This window comes from Hyperoodon ampullatus (assembly GCF_949752795.1).
Source record: "Hyperoodon ampullatus genome assembly, chromosome: 13".
Taxonomy (NCBI): domain Eukaryota; kingdom Metazoa; phylum Chordata; class Mammalia; order Artiodactyla; family Ziphiidae; genus Hyperoodon; species Hyperoodon ampullatus.
In genome coordinates, this window is record NC_136926.1 from 2,658,879 (window position 1) to 2,675,439 (window position 16,561).

At 41.1% G+C, this 16,561-nt stretch overlaps 2 protein-coding genes across 9 annotated transcripts in view; one reads left to right on the top strand and one right to left on the bottom strand.

The window, feature by feature from the left end:
• RIMBP2 (RIMS binding protein 2) overlaps window positions 1-3,013 on the top strand; it is a gene marked incomplete at both ends in the record, with an annotated part of 109,723 nt that extends 106,710 nt beyond the window's left edge. For 4 of the 8 annotated variants that reach the window (XM_079717316.1, XM_079717313.1, XM_079717317.1 and 1 more), the window contains 2 exons: window positions 452-586; window positions 1,089-1,115. In XM_079717316.1, coding sequence (XP_079573442.1) covers window positions 452-586; window positions 1,089-1,115 — 162 coding nt within the window. Of the gene's footprint in view, window positions 1-451; window positions 587-1,088; window positions 1,116-2,740; window positions 2,930-2,986 lie in introns of those variants that run through there. The other 4 variants (XM_079717314.1, XM_079717315.1, XM_079717318.1 and 1 more) reach the window with 3 other exon arrangements.
• A 10,926-nt stretch (window positions 3,014-13,939) lies between these two features.
• PIWIL1 (piwi like RNA-mediated gene silencing 1) overlaps window positions 13,940-16,561 on the bottom strand; it is a gene marked incomplete at both ends in the record, with an annotated part of 34,090 nt that continues 31,468 nt past the window's right edge. Inside the window, 3 exons of the mRNA XM_079717503.1 lie at window positions 13,940-14,056; window positions 14,212-14,359; window positions 16,302-16,427. Coding sequence (XP_079573629.1) covers window positions 13,940-14,056; window positions 14,212-14,359; window positions 16,302-16,427 — 391 coding nt within the window. The remainder of the gene's footprint in view (window positions 14,057-14,211; window positions 14,360-16,301; window positions 16,428-16,561) is intronic.

Genomic DNA, 16,561 nt, shown 5'->3' on the forward strand with positions numbered 1-16,561 from the left:
GCCCCCCTCAACCCTGCCCCCGCATGGGACACCCGCCCCTCCTCCCCTCTCTCAGGGCACCCAAGCAGTGGTATTTGTACACGTTCCCGGGGGACTCAGAGGTCGACCGGTCAGGGCTGAGAACCTCTAAGTGAGGTGCTCCCCGGGACTGTTGCTAGGTGTGCCCGACCCTGAGAACCACCCAGGCCCCTTGGCCGAAACAGGTCCTCAGCTCCACTCCAGACAGGCCAGGTCGAGACCTCAGGGTGGGTGCCGGGACCCTGCACTTCGAGCACGTGGCCGAGCCCGCTCTTGTGATCAGGGGAGTCCGGAAACACTGGAGTCCCGGTTCTGTCTGCCACTTTTGAGCCAGAATAAACGCGCTACTCTGAGCTGTATTCCTTTACCTCGAGCAAGAAGCGGGTTTCTGGAAAAAGAGAGTCAATTGTTCTTCTCATCCCTGTGTTTTTAGGGGGAGCTTAATGGGCAGAAAGGCCTCGTACCCTCCAACTTCCTAGAAGAAGTGCCTGATGATGTAGAAGTCTATCTTTCTGACGTGCCGTCCCACTACCCGCAGGACACGCCGACACGCTCGAAGACGAAAAGGGTAAGCACGTGTGTTCAGCATTTTTAACCCCTGTCCCACTCTGCCACAGATGATGGTCTACTGCAGTCTTTGCATTGCTCTTTTTATGTCTTAGGCCGAAAAGCATACACCCTGAATTTTTTCTCTGCCCTTCCATGGGGGTTGTGCCTAAAAATGCCTAATTCTAAATCAAGTTTACTTGTTTCACCAAAATGCCCCTTTCAACCTATTCAATCTGCTTTGCTCACAAAGGAACTTCCCATCCTACATCACAGACGCACAGTCCAGTTTAAGAGTGAAAAGGGGATGGCTGGTCCTTAGAGTCGGTGGGCAATGATGGTTATTTGCCCTGTCAGGGTTTTAACAGATCTTCTGAACAAAGGTCAAAGAACCTCTCAGCCATATATAACTATCAGATTACATTTGTTTGGTGTCTCATTTTTATTTTATTTCATCACTGCGAGTTTTTATATATTATATTTTTATATATATTTTATTTCTTTGCTCATCTGCTTGGAAACAGAAGAAGAGTGTGCATTTCACCCCTTAATCAGGCAATGTAGCCTTCACGTAAGTGAGCAACTGAAGATACCTGTAAACATAGCAACCTAAGCTACCTGCAATGGACCAATGCGGTAGACTTAAGGCTTCACTGGGGGGCTAAAAAAAAGAAGAAATATGTCTCAAAAACTCACTGGACCTAAAGTGTTATTGGTCTCAGTTGTAAAGCAACTGAATTTGTAGTGAAATAAATCATCTTTGATAATCATTTCCTACGATTTACATTAAGAATATTTGGAAGGCCAACATTGGGAACATATTTCTTAACAGGCTAATTGTTTGTTTACACAGAGTGTTCCAATGTCTATTCATAATTAAAGCTGCATATTGCATTGTTAGCCACTCTTGGAAAAAGCACAACCTAATAAATGTTTACTCTGGAAATTTTACCTAAAAAAAACACAACTCGAGATCGAGCGGATAAGTAGTGAACACGAGGTGATCTAGAGTTGGCTCTGAACACTCCCCATGCTGCCTGGAATGGCGGACAGCTTTTTCTTAAGTGACCATCCCTCTACCTTACGGGAGAGCTGGTGCTTCTCCTCAAAGCACAAGCAAGTGTCCTGAACACACAGGCGTTTGGTTGGAAGACTGCTTTGTTGGTATACCAATGCAATACCAAGTTTAATGAAACATGCAGCTCAAATGATTGCATTAGATGGAATAGATGGTATCTTCAGGTGTACTTTGGGATGATTTAGTAGGTGTTCTCCATTAGAATTAGACCCTGATTTTAAATCCAAGGAAGCTTGAAGCCCCTGGGCTCCTATTTGCCTGATGAATAATGAATACTCCTATTAGAAAGAGGTTTGCTCCGGGGAGGTAAGGGAGCGAGAGGAAAGGTGATATTATATAAACGCAGGCACGCATGTGACCGTAAACGTGGGTGAGCCCACGTCGTCTTGCCCGCGTTGGAATACAGTTCTGCTCCTGTGAAGCACCAGGGAGCACTCAAGTGGACGGAAACCCTACCGTGTGCTCTGTTTCGACAAAAACGCATCTTTAATACCTTGGAAATAATGAAAGCATACAATAAGGGCCTTTAAGCTTTCTTTGATTGAAATTAAGGTTCATTTTAGTTTTTTTTTTTTTTTCTTTCAACCGGTGTGCCATCTCCAGTATTCCTATAGTATACTAACCCAGGAATGTACTCAACAATGTCAGGATTTCATATACCCAAGTAGTTTTCAAATACGAAATTCCCTTTAAGAACTTTTGCTTTTAAGATTACTGATGGGTACTCGGCCAGTCTTACTCTCAACCTAATTCAAAATGACTCCTTCTTCCTGCTTCTGGTCTTAAGTTACAAAGTAAATGATCACCCAGCTTTGTTTTGCCAAAGCAATGGCCACCCCCTCCCCCGAAGACAAAGAAACCGAAAACCCCACACTGTGGCCCCCTCTCTCTGAGGGCCCTCAGACCCCCTCTATGAGCTATGCCGTGGGGGGGCCGTGTGCCTCTCACGGGATACTTCAACCCTTCAGAGAAGAAACGACCCGCCCTCACCTTGCCTGGTGGGAAGCGGGGCAGCGCGGCGTCACTGATGCCGCGCAGCGAGCGGAGGGTGCTGCCGGCGCTCACGCACTCAATGACCTGTACCAATGTGCCTACTAGGTTCCTCCTGAGGGTTCAGGTACAGCAAGGAGAGTGCCATCTCCCACAGCCCATCTCCATTCTGGGTCACCTACGTCATCTGTGGGTACTGGTAGTCCTGGGAGAGGCAGGGAAATGTCCTCGAGAAAGAAAAAGGGGCTGCTTTCCAAAGGCAAGAAACTGCTGAAAAAGCTGGGTGCAGTGAAATGATTCACGTGCTTCCGGACAACTTCCAAATCTATGTAATTTTCTTTAATTCCAAACTAGGGCTTTCATGACTCAAGTACTTCCTAAAAAAACCAATCTTCTCCCCTGACACCAGTAGAGAAATGCTCTTTGCACTACCGTCCACTTTAAACCCAGCGCCAGGACAAAGAGCTGCTGGTGCTCCCGCCCGGCCTCCGTGCCCATCGCACTTGTTATTGCCCCGGCCCTGGCGGGAGCTGGGCTGTCTCGTGAGCACGCAGGGCGGCCAGTAGCTCTTTGTAGCTCACTCCCTACCTGGGGTCCCAGTCTTTGTGCATCTGTCATCTGCCCTTAAAGGAATGATTTCAACCTCTCTCCCTTTTCAAAAATGCTTGCTCATGATGCATAACTCTCACTTTAACTCTGGTCTTGAAATTCCTAGTTTAATCGCCTTGATGTTCTGCCTTATAAATGCACAATGATTTGTACTGTCCAATAAAAACTACAGTGTACACTTTGTATGTGTTGTGCATTCAGTGCCCTTCACCCTCACAGACACAGTGGTTTGAAACCAAGTTGCACAGGCTGTGCAATGATAAGATCCTGGTTTTTTGTCTTTCGGAGCAAGCCAGGCAACACACAGGAAATGTTTACTTAATTCAAATCATTTAAAAAAGAGGAGAGGAAGTAACTTTGGTAAAGTACCACTACTCCAACCTGCCAAAAAGCTGGTAATATTCATTGCTTTCAGTGTTACATTTTGTGGCATATGGATCTACGTTACTTTCATTATTTGTCAAAATGCCATACACACATAATCAACAATGAACAGCATACATGTAAAGCAATCCACATAATGCATACACCACACCAAAAACATACTAAAGTTAAGTCTGTTCAAAATGATTCCATACCAAACTTCACCATTGGCACCTGAACAACAACAAAAAAGATTTACAAAGTTGCTGGCAGATGTATTTGATGGTTACTATTTTGTAATTCTTGTCCACTTGTAAATTGTTTTTACTCTTTATACATACTTTTCAGACTGCCTTTCTTTTGTAATTTATGGAAGGTTTATAAATGAATGATGAAGCTTTCCCCATTGTGTCTTCAAAAACTATATTGTAAATTGTAATATAATAGTATGTGGTAGATTTATTAAAAGGAAATTACTCAATGTGTGGTTAAGTTCTGTGTGGGTGTGTGCATGTGTACAGCTAGTGTAAAATATTTTATAGAAATAAAATTTGTTATTTTATACAATGCCATTTATTCTGTATGTTTGTTTTGAACACTTTTTAAAAAAAATCATAGCAGCATAACTGAATTCCTTTCTCCTACACGTACAAGAAAAGCTCTATAACGTTACCTTTTCTGGCACTACTTTTTTTCTAAAATAATTCTGACCTGTGTTTTGGGAGTCATTTACAAAGTGCTGTCACCCTCGCATTGTTGGTGACAATCCACTCAGTGGCAAAAGAAAGGTAATACGCACCGAGTAGTTCTTGTGAAATACTCACATGCAACAAAGACGTCGAGAGTGAGTTCAAGCCATATTCATAACATCTCCCTCCCTTTGGCAACTCCAGAATTCAAATGATCTGAATAAAGAGCTACACCAGCTAAATATAATAAAACACAACTTAATTTTTCAAATACAAAGCATTTTCCTGAAATCCTTAATTATTTTAAAATTCTCCCAATAATAGGGTTTATTATCTTGAAGAGGTAAAACCAACGTGCAAGGTGAAAATATAATTCAAATGCATAACTTTATGAAACTATATACAAGTATATAAAATAACTGCTATCATAATGTCATTCACGTCGAACTATGTTTTCACCTAACGCATTTACGAAAAAGGTTATGTTTGAATAATTGATGACAGAGAAATACTGCATGATCTCACTCATATGTGGAACCTAAAACAGTCAAAAACACTTAGAAGCAGAGGGTAGGATGGTGGTTGCCAGGGGCTGAGGGTGGGGGAAATGGGGAGATCTGGGTCAAAGGGCACAAAGTTTCAGTTACACAAGATGAATCAATTCTGGAGATCTTAAGTTAAAAAAAAAAAAAGCTGAAATGCTAGATTAAGTGGAATGTCTTTAATTTAAAAATATTCCAGTTTAAGAAATACCAGTATAAGAAATTAAAGTCTACACAACAGTGTGAATGTGCTTAATGCAACTACACACTTAAAAATGGTTGAAATGGTAAGCTTTATGTTACGTATACTTTACCACAGTAAAAAGAAATTAATGACAATTTCTCCAAAAAATAAAATAAAATAAAATCAGTAAAAGTAGCCAGGATTAAATCTTTTGAACACATTTACAAATTTCCTAAAATATGAAAATGTAGGCAAGCCCAAAGTGATAATGAGCTGGACTTAGCTTTGGTGAATACTGCGAAACATTTAAGGAGTACATACGTACGGCCCACTGTACACAAATTCTTCCAGAGAAGAGAGAAGAAAGAAAAATGCCCAAACTCATGAGGCCAGCATTATCCTGATACCAAAACTAGGCAAAGACATTGTAAGAAAACTACAGACCAATAGCATCATGAATGTAGATTAAAAAAAAATCCTTAACCAAACATTAGCAGATTGAATCCAACAATATATAAGGATGATACACTATATTTAACTGTGGTTCAACCCAGGAATGAAGGTTGGTTGAACACGCTGAAGAAAAATCAAGGTGTTTTACTGTATTAACAGGACAAAAGAGAAAAGCTACCCAGTCATTTCAATAAATGCAAGGAAAGCACTGGACGCAATCAACAGCTTTTCAGGAAACCAGGAAAAGAAAGGAATTTACTTCAACTTGGTAAAGTTAACAGTCAACATACATAATGATGAAAGACTGACCACTTGCCCTTTCTGTCAAAAACAACACAAGGATGTCCATTTGACTACTTGTATTCAACACTATACTGGAGTTTCTAGCCTTGCAATAAGGAAAGAAAAGTCATACACTTTTGAAAGGAAGAAGTAAAACAGTCTTTATTTGCAGATGACATGACTGTTTATGCAGAAAATGTTAAGGGATATCTACAAAACGCGGTTAGTACTAATAAGTGAATTTGGCAAGGTGACAGGGTACAAGGTTGACATACAAAAGTCAATTGTATTTTTGTATAAATTGCATATTTTGTATCCATCTCCCCAGCAGGGAACAATTAGACAGAAATTAAAATATAGATATAACTGATATAAAATAAAGAAAGAAATAAACGTAATTAGTTATAGTAGCATCAGAAACATGAAATTCTTAGGGACAAATTTAACAAAATACATACAAGACTTATATACTGAAAAATGTAAAACATTGCCTAAAGACTACGAAAAAGCTCCTAAATAAGAGATATAAAAGATGTTAATGGCTTGGAAGATTCAGTGTTGTTAAATGCCAATTTCCCTCCAGGTAAATCTACTGATTCAGAGAAATGCCAGTCAAGAGTCCAGCAGGCTTATTCCAGAAATTGTTAAACTGATTAAAAAATTATACAGAAATGCAAACGATCTAGAATAGTCAAACCCATTTTGAAAAAGATGAACAAGGTGGAAAGACTCACGTTGCCTAATTTTGAGACTTATTATAAAGCTACAGTAATCAAGGCAGTGTTGTTTGTATGTAAAATATAGCTATATATAAATAAAGATATATATAAATCAATGGAACAAATAGATGCTTACATATATAGTAAGTTCATTTTCAACCAAGGTACCAAAGCAATTCAATAGGGGAAATATGGTATTTTCCAGAAATTCTGCAGAAAGAAGGGGGATTCATAGGAGGGAAAACTGACTCTTAACCTCATATGATCCACAAAATTTAACTCAGAACACAGTCCTAAATGAAAATGTTAAAACTATAAAACTTCTAGAAGAAAACACAGGAGAAGTTTGGCTAGAAAGATGTCTTATACAGGACACAAAAAGCACAAATTATAAGAGAAAAAACCCCTGATAACTGGACTCCCTCAAGTTTAAAAATATCTTCTCTTTGATACTTAAGAAAGCAAAACAGGAAGCCAGAAACAGAGAGGAAACATTCATAGTGCATATATCTGACAAAAGACTTTTACCCAGAATACACAAAGAAATTTTACAATTCAATAAGACCAACCAATTTAAAAGATAATATGCAAAAGATCTGAGCAGCTACTTCATGGAAGCTATAAGAATGGCTAATATGCACACAAAAAATGCTCAGTATCATTAGTCAGCAGGGAAATGCAATTAATAATCCAAATGAGATAACATTACACACCCACTAAAATGAGAAGACTGACATCATCAAAGATTGGTGAGGATGTGGAGCAACTGGAACTCTGGTGCACTGGAGGGGAGAATAGAAAAGGGTCCAATCGCTTGTCAGCTTATTGTAAAATCAGAGACACTTAGCATATAGATCCAGCAATTCTACTTCTATGTATTTACCCAAAAGAAATAAAAACTATATCCATACAAAGGCTTGAAAAGAATTTTTCTAGAGTTTATAATAGCCCCAAATAGGAAACATCCAAAATATCCATCTGTCCATGGTGAATAAACAATGTAAAAATACCTTACAATGGAATACTGCTCAAGCAAACAAACCAATGAGACAATAAAACAGATTAAGTTTTGAAGCACTCTGAGCGAAAGCAGCCAGAGGCAAAGGAGTACATACCGTATGATTCCGTTTACATGAAACGAGAGCAGGTCAAAGGCAGATCGTTGTTGCTTGGGGTCAAGGTGGGAAGGACTGTTTGCAAAGAAGCAAGAAGGAACCTTCTGTGGGAGGGAACAGACATTTTTCTAAATCTTGATGGTGGCAGAGATACTGTAGTATATAAATTTGTCAAAAGCTCATCAAGTTGCATTCACTTACATGTAAATTACAATAAAGTTGATTTAGAACAATGGCATATAAGTTGGATAAGAGGAAACAGGATTAGAGTGCTCAAAGATTCTTGTGTTGTCCAGAAAGAAGGTATATATATACTCCTCCTATCCCCCAACCTCACAGGCCCCTGAGGCCAGATGGGAAGAGGTTGACCCCTAACAGAAAGGGTGAAAGCATGCAAACTCCTAAATCAGGTGCCTCGTAGCCCAGGAACGATCCTCTATGGGCTGGCTGCTTCCTGGGCAGGTGCAACCTCTGCTCACTGCAGGGCCAGGAGCCAAGTGCTTGCCTGTGCTAGGGCAGCCCTGCCACACCACAGCTGAGGCCATACCCCCTCCACAGGGCTCCTTCCTGCCACACCTGATCAACCCTTGCACTGGACTTAGGTCAGGTGGGTGGGGAGTATGGGCCAAGATGGACTGGGCAGGACCTCCTTTTCCAGGTACGCACGAAGAAAAGAATCCAATGGCAGAACATCTGGTGCTGAGGTGTGGCCAGAAGCTGGGACTTAGGATCCAGGTTTCTCGGAAGCCTGACTGGTTGTTACCCACATGGATGATTTCACTTCTTTGCCTTGTATAATATTATTCCAGCTGTTGCTAAGACTTCTGAGTGTTCCTATGTCCAAGTCCCAAGCCAGGAGTCTCACTTATGAGAACTGGGTGGGGGCTTGCCATTAGGAGTTTTTAAAGCCCTCCGGTGACCAGAACATACAGCCCAGGATGAGAACCACTGCGGAGTATACAGGGGTCCCTTGACATTAACATGCATAAGAAATACAGGGGCTGGTTGACTGAGTTAAGGGTTACGTTAGTCATTTGTCCTTTCAATAAATATTTGAGAACCTGTTACGTGCCAGACATTGATCAAGACACTCGGAGACAACAGTGAACAAGACACAAAGATTACTGCCCTCCTGGATTCCTAGAATCATTTGTATTCTAGTGGGGGAGGAGAATATAAAAAGCACAACAAGTAATACACTATTGATACCAGCAAAGCTGGAGAGAGCAGAAAGGCTATGTCTCTATGCCTGTGGGATGCTAAAAATTTAGAAAGTGGTCCCTCTGCTGGTGACATCTTAGCTGACCTGAAGGAGCATGTGGAAATCTGGGCCTGGAGCACCAGCAAAGGTCCCTGGGCTGGATGAGGGCACCTGGGTGGTCTGTGAAGAGCAGGACGGCACAATGCCACACCCTCGCAACGACTGTCTTCCTGAGATGGGAACCCACTGCAAGACGAGCAGGTGCGTGACTTGATCACTTTGTTGCAAAGGAGGCTGTGCTAGTAACGCAGAGACAGTGGTGGCTTGAAAGAGGGGACAGGAACAGTGGCTGGATATTCATGATATTTTGAAGGCAGAGCTTATAACATTTACTGAGGAACCCAAAGCGTGACACGAGAAAGACAGGACTCAAGGAAAGGTGCCAAGGGTTTTGGTCTGAACATCCGGAAAAATGGAGTTCCAGTTAACTGAACTGGAGCAGGTCTGCGAGAAATCACAGTTCAGTTCCAGGCATGTTAAATTATTCAACCAGAGGTTCTCATAGTGTGGCCTGGGGACCCCTGGGGTACCCTGAGACTCTTCCAGGGTTCTATGGTCAAAACTATTTTCCTACTGTTGCCAGAGGTGACACCAGATTCTTGCTCAAAACCTGCCAACTCCTCCCTTGAGCAGGAACTAACATATCTCTCTAAGTCACAGGGTCCCAAGACAAAGGAACGAAGAGAAAGACAAAAACCGGCTAGAACCAGCTAGAACCAAGATGGCAACGAATCTGACCTTCAACAGACCCGGAGTCTCATCTACGCTGTTTTTACTACATCAGCTACTAAGTGACATACCTAACAGCGGCCGTGACCGGAAGTTGCCGACCAAAAAAGGACAGAAAGAGGGTGGCATCCCATTCCAGGGAAACCCCGCCCCTTCCCCCAGAAGAACAGTGCAGATGCCTCCCCAGCATCAGCCTCGCTCCTCCCCGCACCATCCTTATTCTTTAAAATCAAATCCCTCTCGCCACACGAGCGTGAGTGAGAGGTTGACCTGTGAACTGAATTCCCACTTCTCCATTCTTTGGCCATTGAATAAAGGTTGCATTGCACTGATCTCAGCTTCAGTTTTGTTTTTGGCTGTGTGAACCCTAACGGAAAAGAACCTTCCCTGCCAAGGCAGAGGGTCTTGGCTGGGCTAGGACCAGAGTAGGGGGCCATAGGACCTAATTTGTTAACACTGAGGTCATCTGCTTTTTTCGTTCTTATTCTCTCACGAGTATACAGTATTTTCTAGAGGCTTCATGACATGACGACAGCATCAGTCTAACAGTTAATGGAATGTGGGTTTCCGTATCGTTTTTAAAATATAATTTCTAATATACAATTAATAAATATAACCCACATAAACAAAATCTCTCTGAGTCCTCAGCAATTTTAAGAGGGTAAGGAAGTTCCTAGACCAAAGAGTTTGAGAACCACTGTATCAGACACTCCGACACATCTGACTGTAGGAGGCCAGGGCTGGAGATGTAAACTGGCAGCATTTTCACAGAAATGAGTTATGAGACTGAATGGAATTACCGAGGGAGGAAGAGTAGAAAGAAACCCTTTTCTTACTGCTTCTCAGAGACCCTGCTTCTGAGCCTGGAGGCACTCCAACCTTCTCAAGTGAGGGAGACCAGGAAGAGCCGGCAAGAGACTGAGAACCCCGGGAGGCAGGAGGGGGGTCTCAGACAGACGCTGCGGTCTGGAGCTCCCACGGGGCTTCGGCCGCAGGCAGCACAGGGTGCTGGGAGGGGCAGCGTGACCTGGAGCAGAGAGCTACCACCTTGCTACAAGGCAGCAGCACGTGGACTCTCCACTGACGTCATCACTCCAGAATTTTAACATTTCTCTCTTTTTCACCCTGGATTTTTAAACGATTTAACTGGGTTGGAATGATGAATGCAAACAGACTGAAACCCAGCCCTGGAAATACTGTATCTGAATGACAATATTATGGCTACATGAAAGAATTAAACCTTAAAAATCCACAAACTTCTGAAGATTCATATCATAGCATCAGGCTGAAACTGATGGTGAAACAGACTTTCTATTCAACCCAGAGAGAACAAAGACACTATTTCCCGACAGAAATTCCAGAATCCTCAAACAAGACTTCTATGAGCTCTAAGGAACAGCGTGTAAAACTAACAGAAAGCTTCAATGAGGGGCACCTTTTTGGAGTTTTGAGGGGAAACAAAACCCGTGTACCCAGAGAAAACCAGGCAGATCACCCGCTGTAATGCCCTCAAGGAGCCACCCCAACAAACTGCTTCATCCCCGGAGGAACCGCCGGGTTTGATGGGTCAGACCAGGCCCTGAGAAGGGAGAGCCTGAAGTGTCCTTAATGCTCAGGCCTTCAGAGGTAGAGCTCGGGTGTGCATATTTCTCTTTTAAGGAAGAAACCTGGATTTCAGAGTTTTGGCTTTGTTCTTTGGAAGCACTGCAATCAATTCCCTTACAGGTGCTCGGTTGTACTTGTCCCTCTAGGGACCAGGGCAACTCCTACTTCCATCACAAGCTGACTTGCTGTTAAACAAGCAGAGAAGACACCCAGTCGGCGTCCACTGTGTTCACTTGTCTGTTCCATCTTCTGGTTTTACCACCTAAGTTTTCTTTGGGGAACCATTCCTCTACCCACTTCTAGATGGGCCTCATCTGACCCAACAGCTATTAAGTCCCTCTCAGGGCAGTGTGTCCCTCAGGTTCAAGGATGTGTAGACAGCCTGAGTTTTGCTGCAACCATGTGGACGAGGTGTTCCTTTCATTGCAGTGAGGCTGAGACATAAACCTAGGCTTTGTGACCATCTTTGTAATCCTACCTGATTAGAACCAACCCAGAAGGAAGCACAGCAAGACACAGATCCCCGATAGCATTCCATCAGCTAGGTTCTACACACCTTCTCAACCGGCATTTGCCCAGATTCCCGGACAAACCACCTGGGATACGTTTAATGGTTCACCTGGCCTCTCGCCTACAAGTTCTGATTCCTGGATCTATCTGGTCTGGAGCCCAGTAGTCTATGTTATTTCAAAGCAAAGAAGGTCACGTTTAACATTCCGTTTGGGAACCACTGCCTAGGATGACTTGAGAAAGCCAGTCAATAACCCTTTTTGGCTTAAATTAATTTGAGGCTTTTTTGGTCCCTTGCAAAAAAAAGTCTTTATGATATAGTGAGGGTCTTTTGAATACTGCAACTTTCCCGGAATTACCACATTTATCAATTTTTCATAGTTTTAAAGATATGAAAGCCTTTCAACTTTAAAGGATAGTTTAAAACCTGCCAAGTATGAGACTTTAATAACCTAAGTTACTGACTAGCCCTAAAAACCCATAAATAAAAGATGCCCCAAATCAATCTTTTACAGTTGTATAATTAGACTTCCTTATGTTCCTTAATACTGTGACAACATTTAGCAACTTGCATCGATTTTATTGTCTTTGTCTGGCATTCTTCTGAAACGTCACAATCCCCTGTGTTTCACTCCTTCTAACGTCTAGAAATCAAACAGGTTAAGGAACTGGGGCTAACAGCCAAAAACAATGTTAGCAACAGTTATTAGCTCAAAGGACTAAAGGGAAAATAAATGGCTTTCATTCATAATATGTTAATAAGGCTAAATCCAAAAGGCAGTTATTTGATAAGAACAAGCACAATAATGGTAAGACAAGTAACTTTACTGAATGGCATTAGTTGAAATGATAGTTCCTGTAGCTTGTGTATGATCATTAAGGTTTACAGTCATTACACTTGCAAGCAATGCTTAAAGGTGTTCTCATGGCATACAATCACTCGTTAACTTCGAGCCTGCTCTTTGCAAAATTCCCTGAAACGTCCTACAAGTGTGTAGATGTGAATTATTACAATTATCAACTTCACAAAAACACAGACTTCTTAGTCTGCATTTTCTTACAAGTTAAGGATTTCCAGTCTTATACTGCTAATTTTGAGGTTGCAGCATTTCCCGACAGTTTTACTCTGAAGTTCATAAGTAACACAAATTTAGCTTTTAAAGATGGAATTGTGTCCTTTGAGTGTACTCTCCAGCAGTTTTAAAAAATATAATAAATGGAAAGAAAATGTATATGCTTTCAGTAAAAACAAAAACTACACTGTTATATTCAAATAAGATGACAATCACTGCAATTTTATTTTATACCAAATGGAATGGTGTCCCAGTTGCAAAAAAAAAAGTACTGTTTATATAGACTACTGGCCTCTTTTATTAAGGAGTCTTAAAATGTATCTTTGGACAGAAATTTAAAACTTTCAACTATCTTCTTTTTTAACCCCCATAACACCTAGCCCCCAAAATGAAATAAAAATAAGCCTATTTCTCCACAGTCTCACACCTTTCCTATACCTTGTATAGGTTATTTAATGGCAGCTTCTTCTTTAAAATGAGATGCTCAGACGCTCAAATAAAATCCTATCTTACGACTGTACTGAGCCTCCACTTTATGCCTTTTCTCTCCTTTAAATTCAAAATAAATATTTCAAAAATAAGGTTAATATAGGGCTTCCCTGGCGGCGCAGTTGAGAGTCCGCCTCCCGATGCAGGGGACGCGGGTTCGTGCCCTGGTCCGGGAAGGTCCCACGTGCCGTGGAGCGGCTGGGCCCGTGAGCCATGGCCGCTGAGCCTGCGCGTCCAGAGCCTGTGCTCCGCAACGGGAGAGGCCACAGCAGTGAGAGGCCCGCGTACCGCAAAAAAAAAAAAAAAAAAAAAAAAAAGGTTAATATAGACTTACAAGTAGGACTTGCTCACTCCTGAAAGCACTTTCAAGTAAATCCCAACTTTTCCAATACTTTAAGAGTCTGTTTATAATACAAAGCACCTTATCCACATTTTTTTTCAAAACAAAAAATCCTCACAACCTATTTATGAGAATCAAACAAGATAAAATATAAAATCCTAATTTTTACCTATAAAATAAGTCAGTTAATAGCACTGTTAGAAATAAGACTCTAGATCTCCTAAATTCCTTCCCAAGTTTCACCTGGAAAGATAACAGTTAAAAAATAAAAGCTCCAAAAAATCGCAAAGTTATAATTTCACAAAGAAGACAAACCGCTGCATCCTGTCTTCTTCTCCTGCAGGTCAGAGGTAGTAAAGGCGGTTTGACAGCGACAGGCTGGGCTCTCTGTGAATGCTCTGGCCAACGAGGAAAGCCAGTTTGTGGGCGTACTGGCAAGGGGCAGGGACACGGATGACACCCTTCAGCGGGAAGAGAAAAGGTTCTGTTACTCTGAATCTAGCTCTCTAAATTGAAATCTCGGTATTAACTGTAAAAGCCTTAGACAACATAGCAATTCCATTTTGAAAAGTGAATCTCATTGATGTGAATAAACATCGATTAAAAAAATACTTACTGGCCAGTTATAATAGACATGACATAGCTTGTAAGTTAACCTCTGTATGTGGTCTGGCTTCAGGCCACTGCTGTCATAGATGACGTTATAATGTGTGGGAGAAACACTACCACTTCTCACTGCCTGGCTCACGATAAAAAAATCATACCTGGAATTACAAAAGAAAGAAACACATGGGTGTAAGGCTCATCTTTTTGAAGGCTAAAATTAAGATGATTCAAGTTTCTTACAGTGAAAAGATCCAGTACACTAAAATGTGACCTCATCTTCTCAAAACGTAATGTGCTTCCTTGAATTCAGAACTTGTTATTCATGAACCATTTTGGAATGCTTGTGTGTGAAAGAGGTTTAAGATACTACTATTATTTATATTTTTAAATATCTATCATTGATGCCTCGGGGCATTAACAAACATTTGACACGGCTGCTAACTATGACGGTGCCACTGTACCGGGTCACTGTTTCCACTCCACATCTGAGGGAGATGACTGAGCAGCAACAGGCTCTAGAATCAAGAACCAAGTAGTGCAAACGTAAAGGAACATCAGGTTTTTTGTTTGTTTGTTCATTTTTTTGGTACCAATTAAACATCAATCCAGAGATATTGTAATCTGACCTGATACAGATATTAAGAAATTAACTCTAATTTATTATGTCCATTGAAACTAGACAAATTTTAAAATCAGAATTGATCTACAACAGATTACTGTTATTTAGCAAAATGAGGGTTTCAGAAATGTTAAATGACTTGCCCAAAAGAACAGAGAAACCACAAAAGAGCTAGAATCAAACCCTCTGTTCCCAGTTTAAGCACGCTACTATGGTTCAAAGTGGACTTCTCCAAGTATCTGAGTAGCAACAGCAGCTGTTCAGTTTTAAAGAACATCTGGTAAAAAGTAATCAAATTGTTTTCATACTTTGTAGTTCAACTTGGATTTTACCCCAAATTGTTAAAAAAATTATGACTTTAGGTCAATGTTACACCTGAGCTTTGGTTATCAGAGTAGTAGTACTGTTAGAAGTATCATGAGGTCACTCTGAATCATTAAAGAGAATCCTGCAGGAAATGAAACTGTAATATCTTAGTTGCTATCTTAGCCATTCTGTCTTCCTCCTTCAATGATTTTCCCCAACAGGTTAGAATCCTTCTGATAACTAACATCTGCCTGAGAGAAAGACACAATCCAAGGAAATGCACCTTGAAAGAAAGTTTCTATACATTGTCAGATAACAGGACTAAACAGAACTAAAATCTGTATTATCATTTGTCTACATAAATTTAGTACAGTAATGCCTCATTTACCTAAGGTTCATACAGAAGCGTTCCACATTCAAAGTTTGCACCTAGGCTGACACTTTACCCTGATTAAAGTTGCCCTTTTTAAAAAGGGCTCCAAAAATTTATATGTGAAGACAGAATCATCACAGCTGTTCACTCCCATGAAGCGGGGATTAATGTGGACTGACCGATGACGTGCCAGCGTGAACATGACCTGCTGCCTTGTACTCCATTCCCCACAAAGGGGTTTTCGAGGAACCAAATTTCATGACTTTACAGTCGAACCCTCGTGTGCTAATAAGATCATTACCGTGTGCCCCCGAATGTTCTAGGTGGCTTTCTTATGGCAGAGTGCAGCTCCCGGTTACATAAAAAGTGTTTGCTCAGAAGCCACTTTTCTACCTGCAACTGTGTTTCAGATGACACTTTCTGACCTGTGGGTAACTAAGTGCATTACAGATCTAAAAATTTTGATTGGAAAATAACAATCTATGGATGAGGTTACATATGTAAAAAAAAAAAAATGCAAAAGCAATCTAGAGCAGCTGTTCTTAAACTCAGTATGTATAACTAATACCACGAACAATAACCCGCTTCCCCCAGAGAGAAATGGCACAGAAGCCTCTGTTCGCCATTTCAGAGACTAAGTTAATAAATCATGGGCATTATTAGATCAAACTAATGAAAGACTTTAGTATTTATAAGAAATAAAGTATAAGAACTATCAAGTAAATGTGTTAAAGGTGATAAAGTACAGAGGCTATGCTAAAAAACAAAACAGAAACCTATCTTCATCTAATACAGAACTTACCATTCTGGTCTGGTAACCTCTACATCAATAACGGTTCCAGGAAGTGGATTTTGAAGTCTTCCTCCAGACTGAGCAAAAAATCTGGCGTTCACTCGTTTCTTCACCACAATGACCGTTAGTCTTGGGCTTAAGATGGTGATGAATGTAACTGCATTTAGTCAGTCATATTTTCAGGGCACTGAAGCATTCATACATTCATACACTCCATTTAAAAGGAAACGCACATCCCTCTTGGGGCATACTAGCTATCCCAGTTGTGA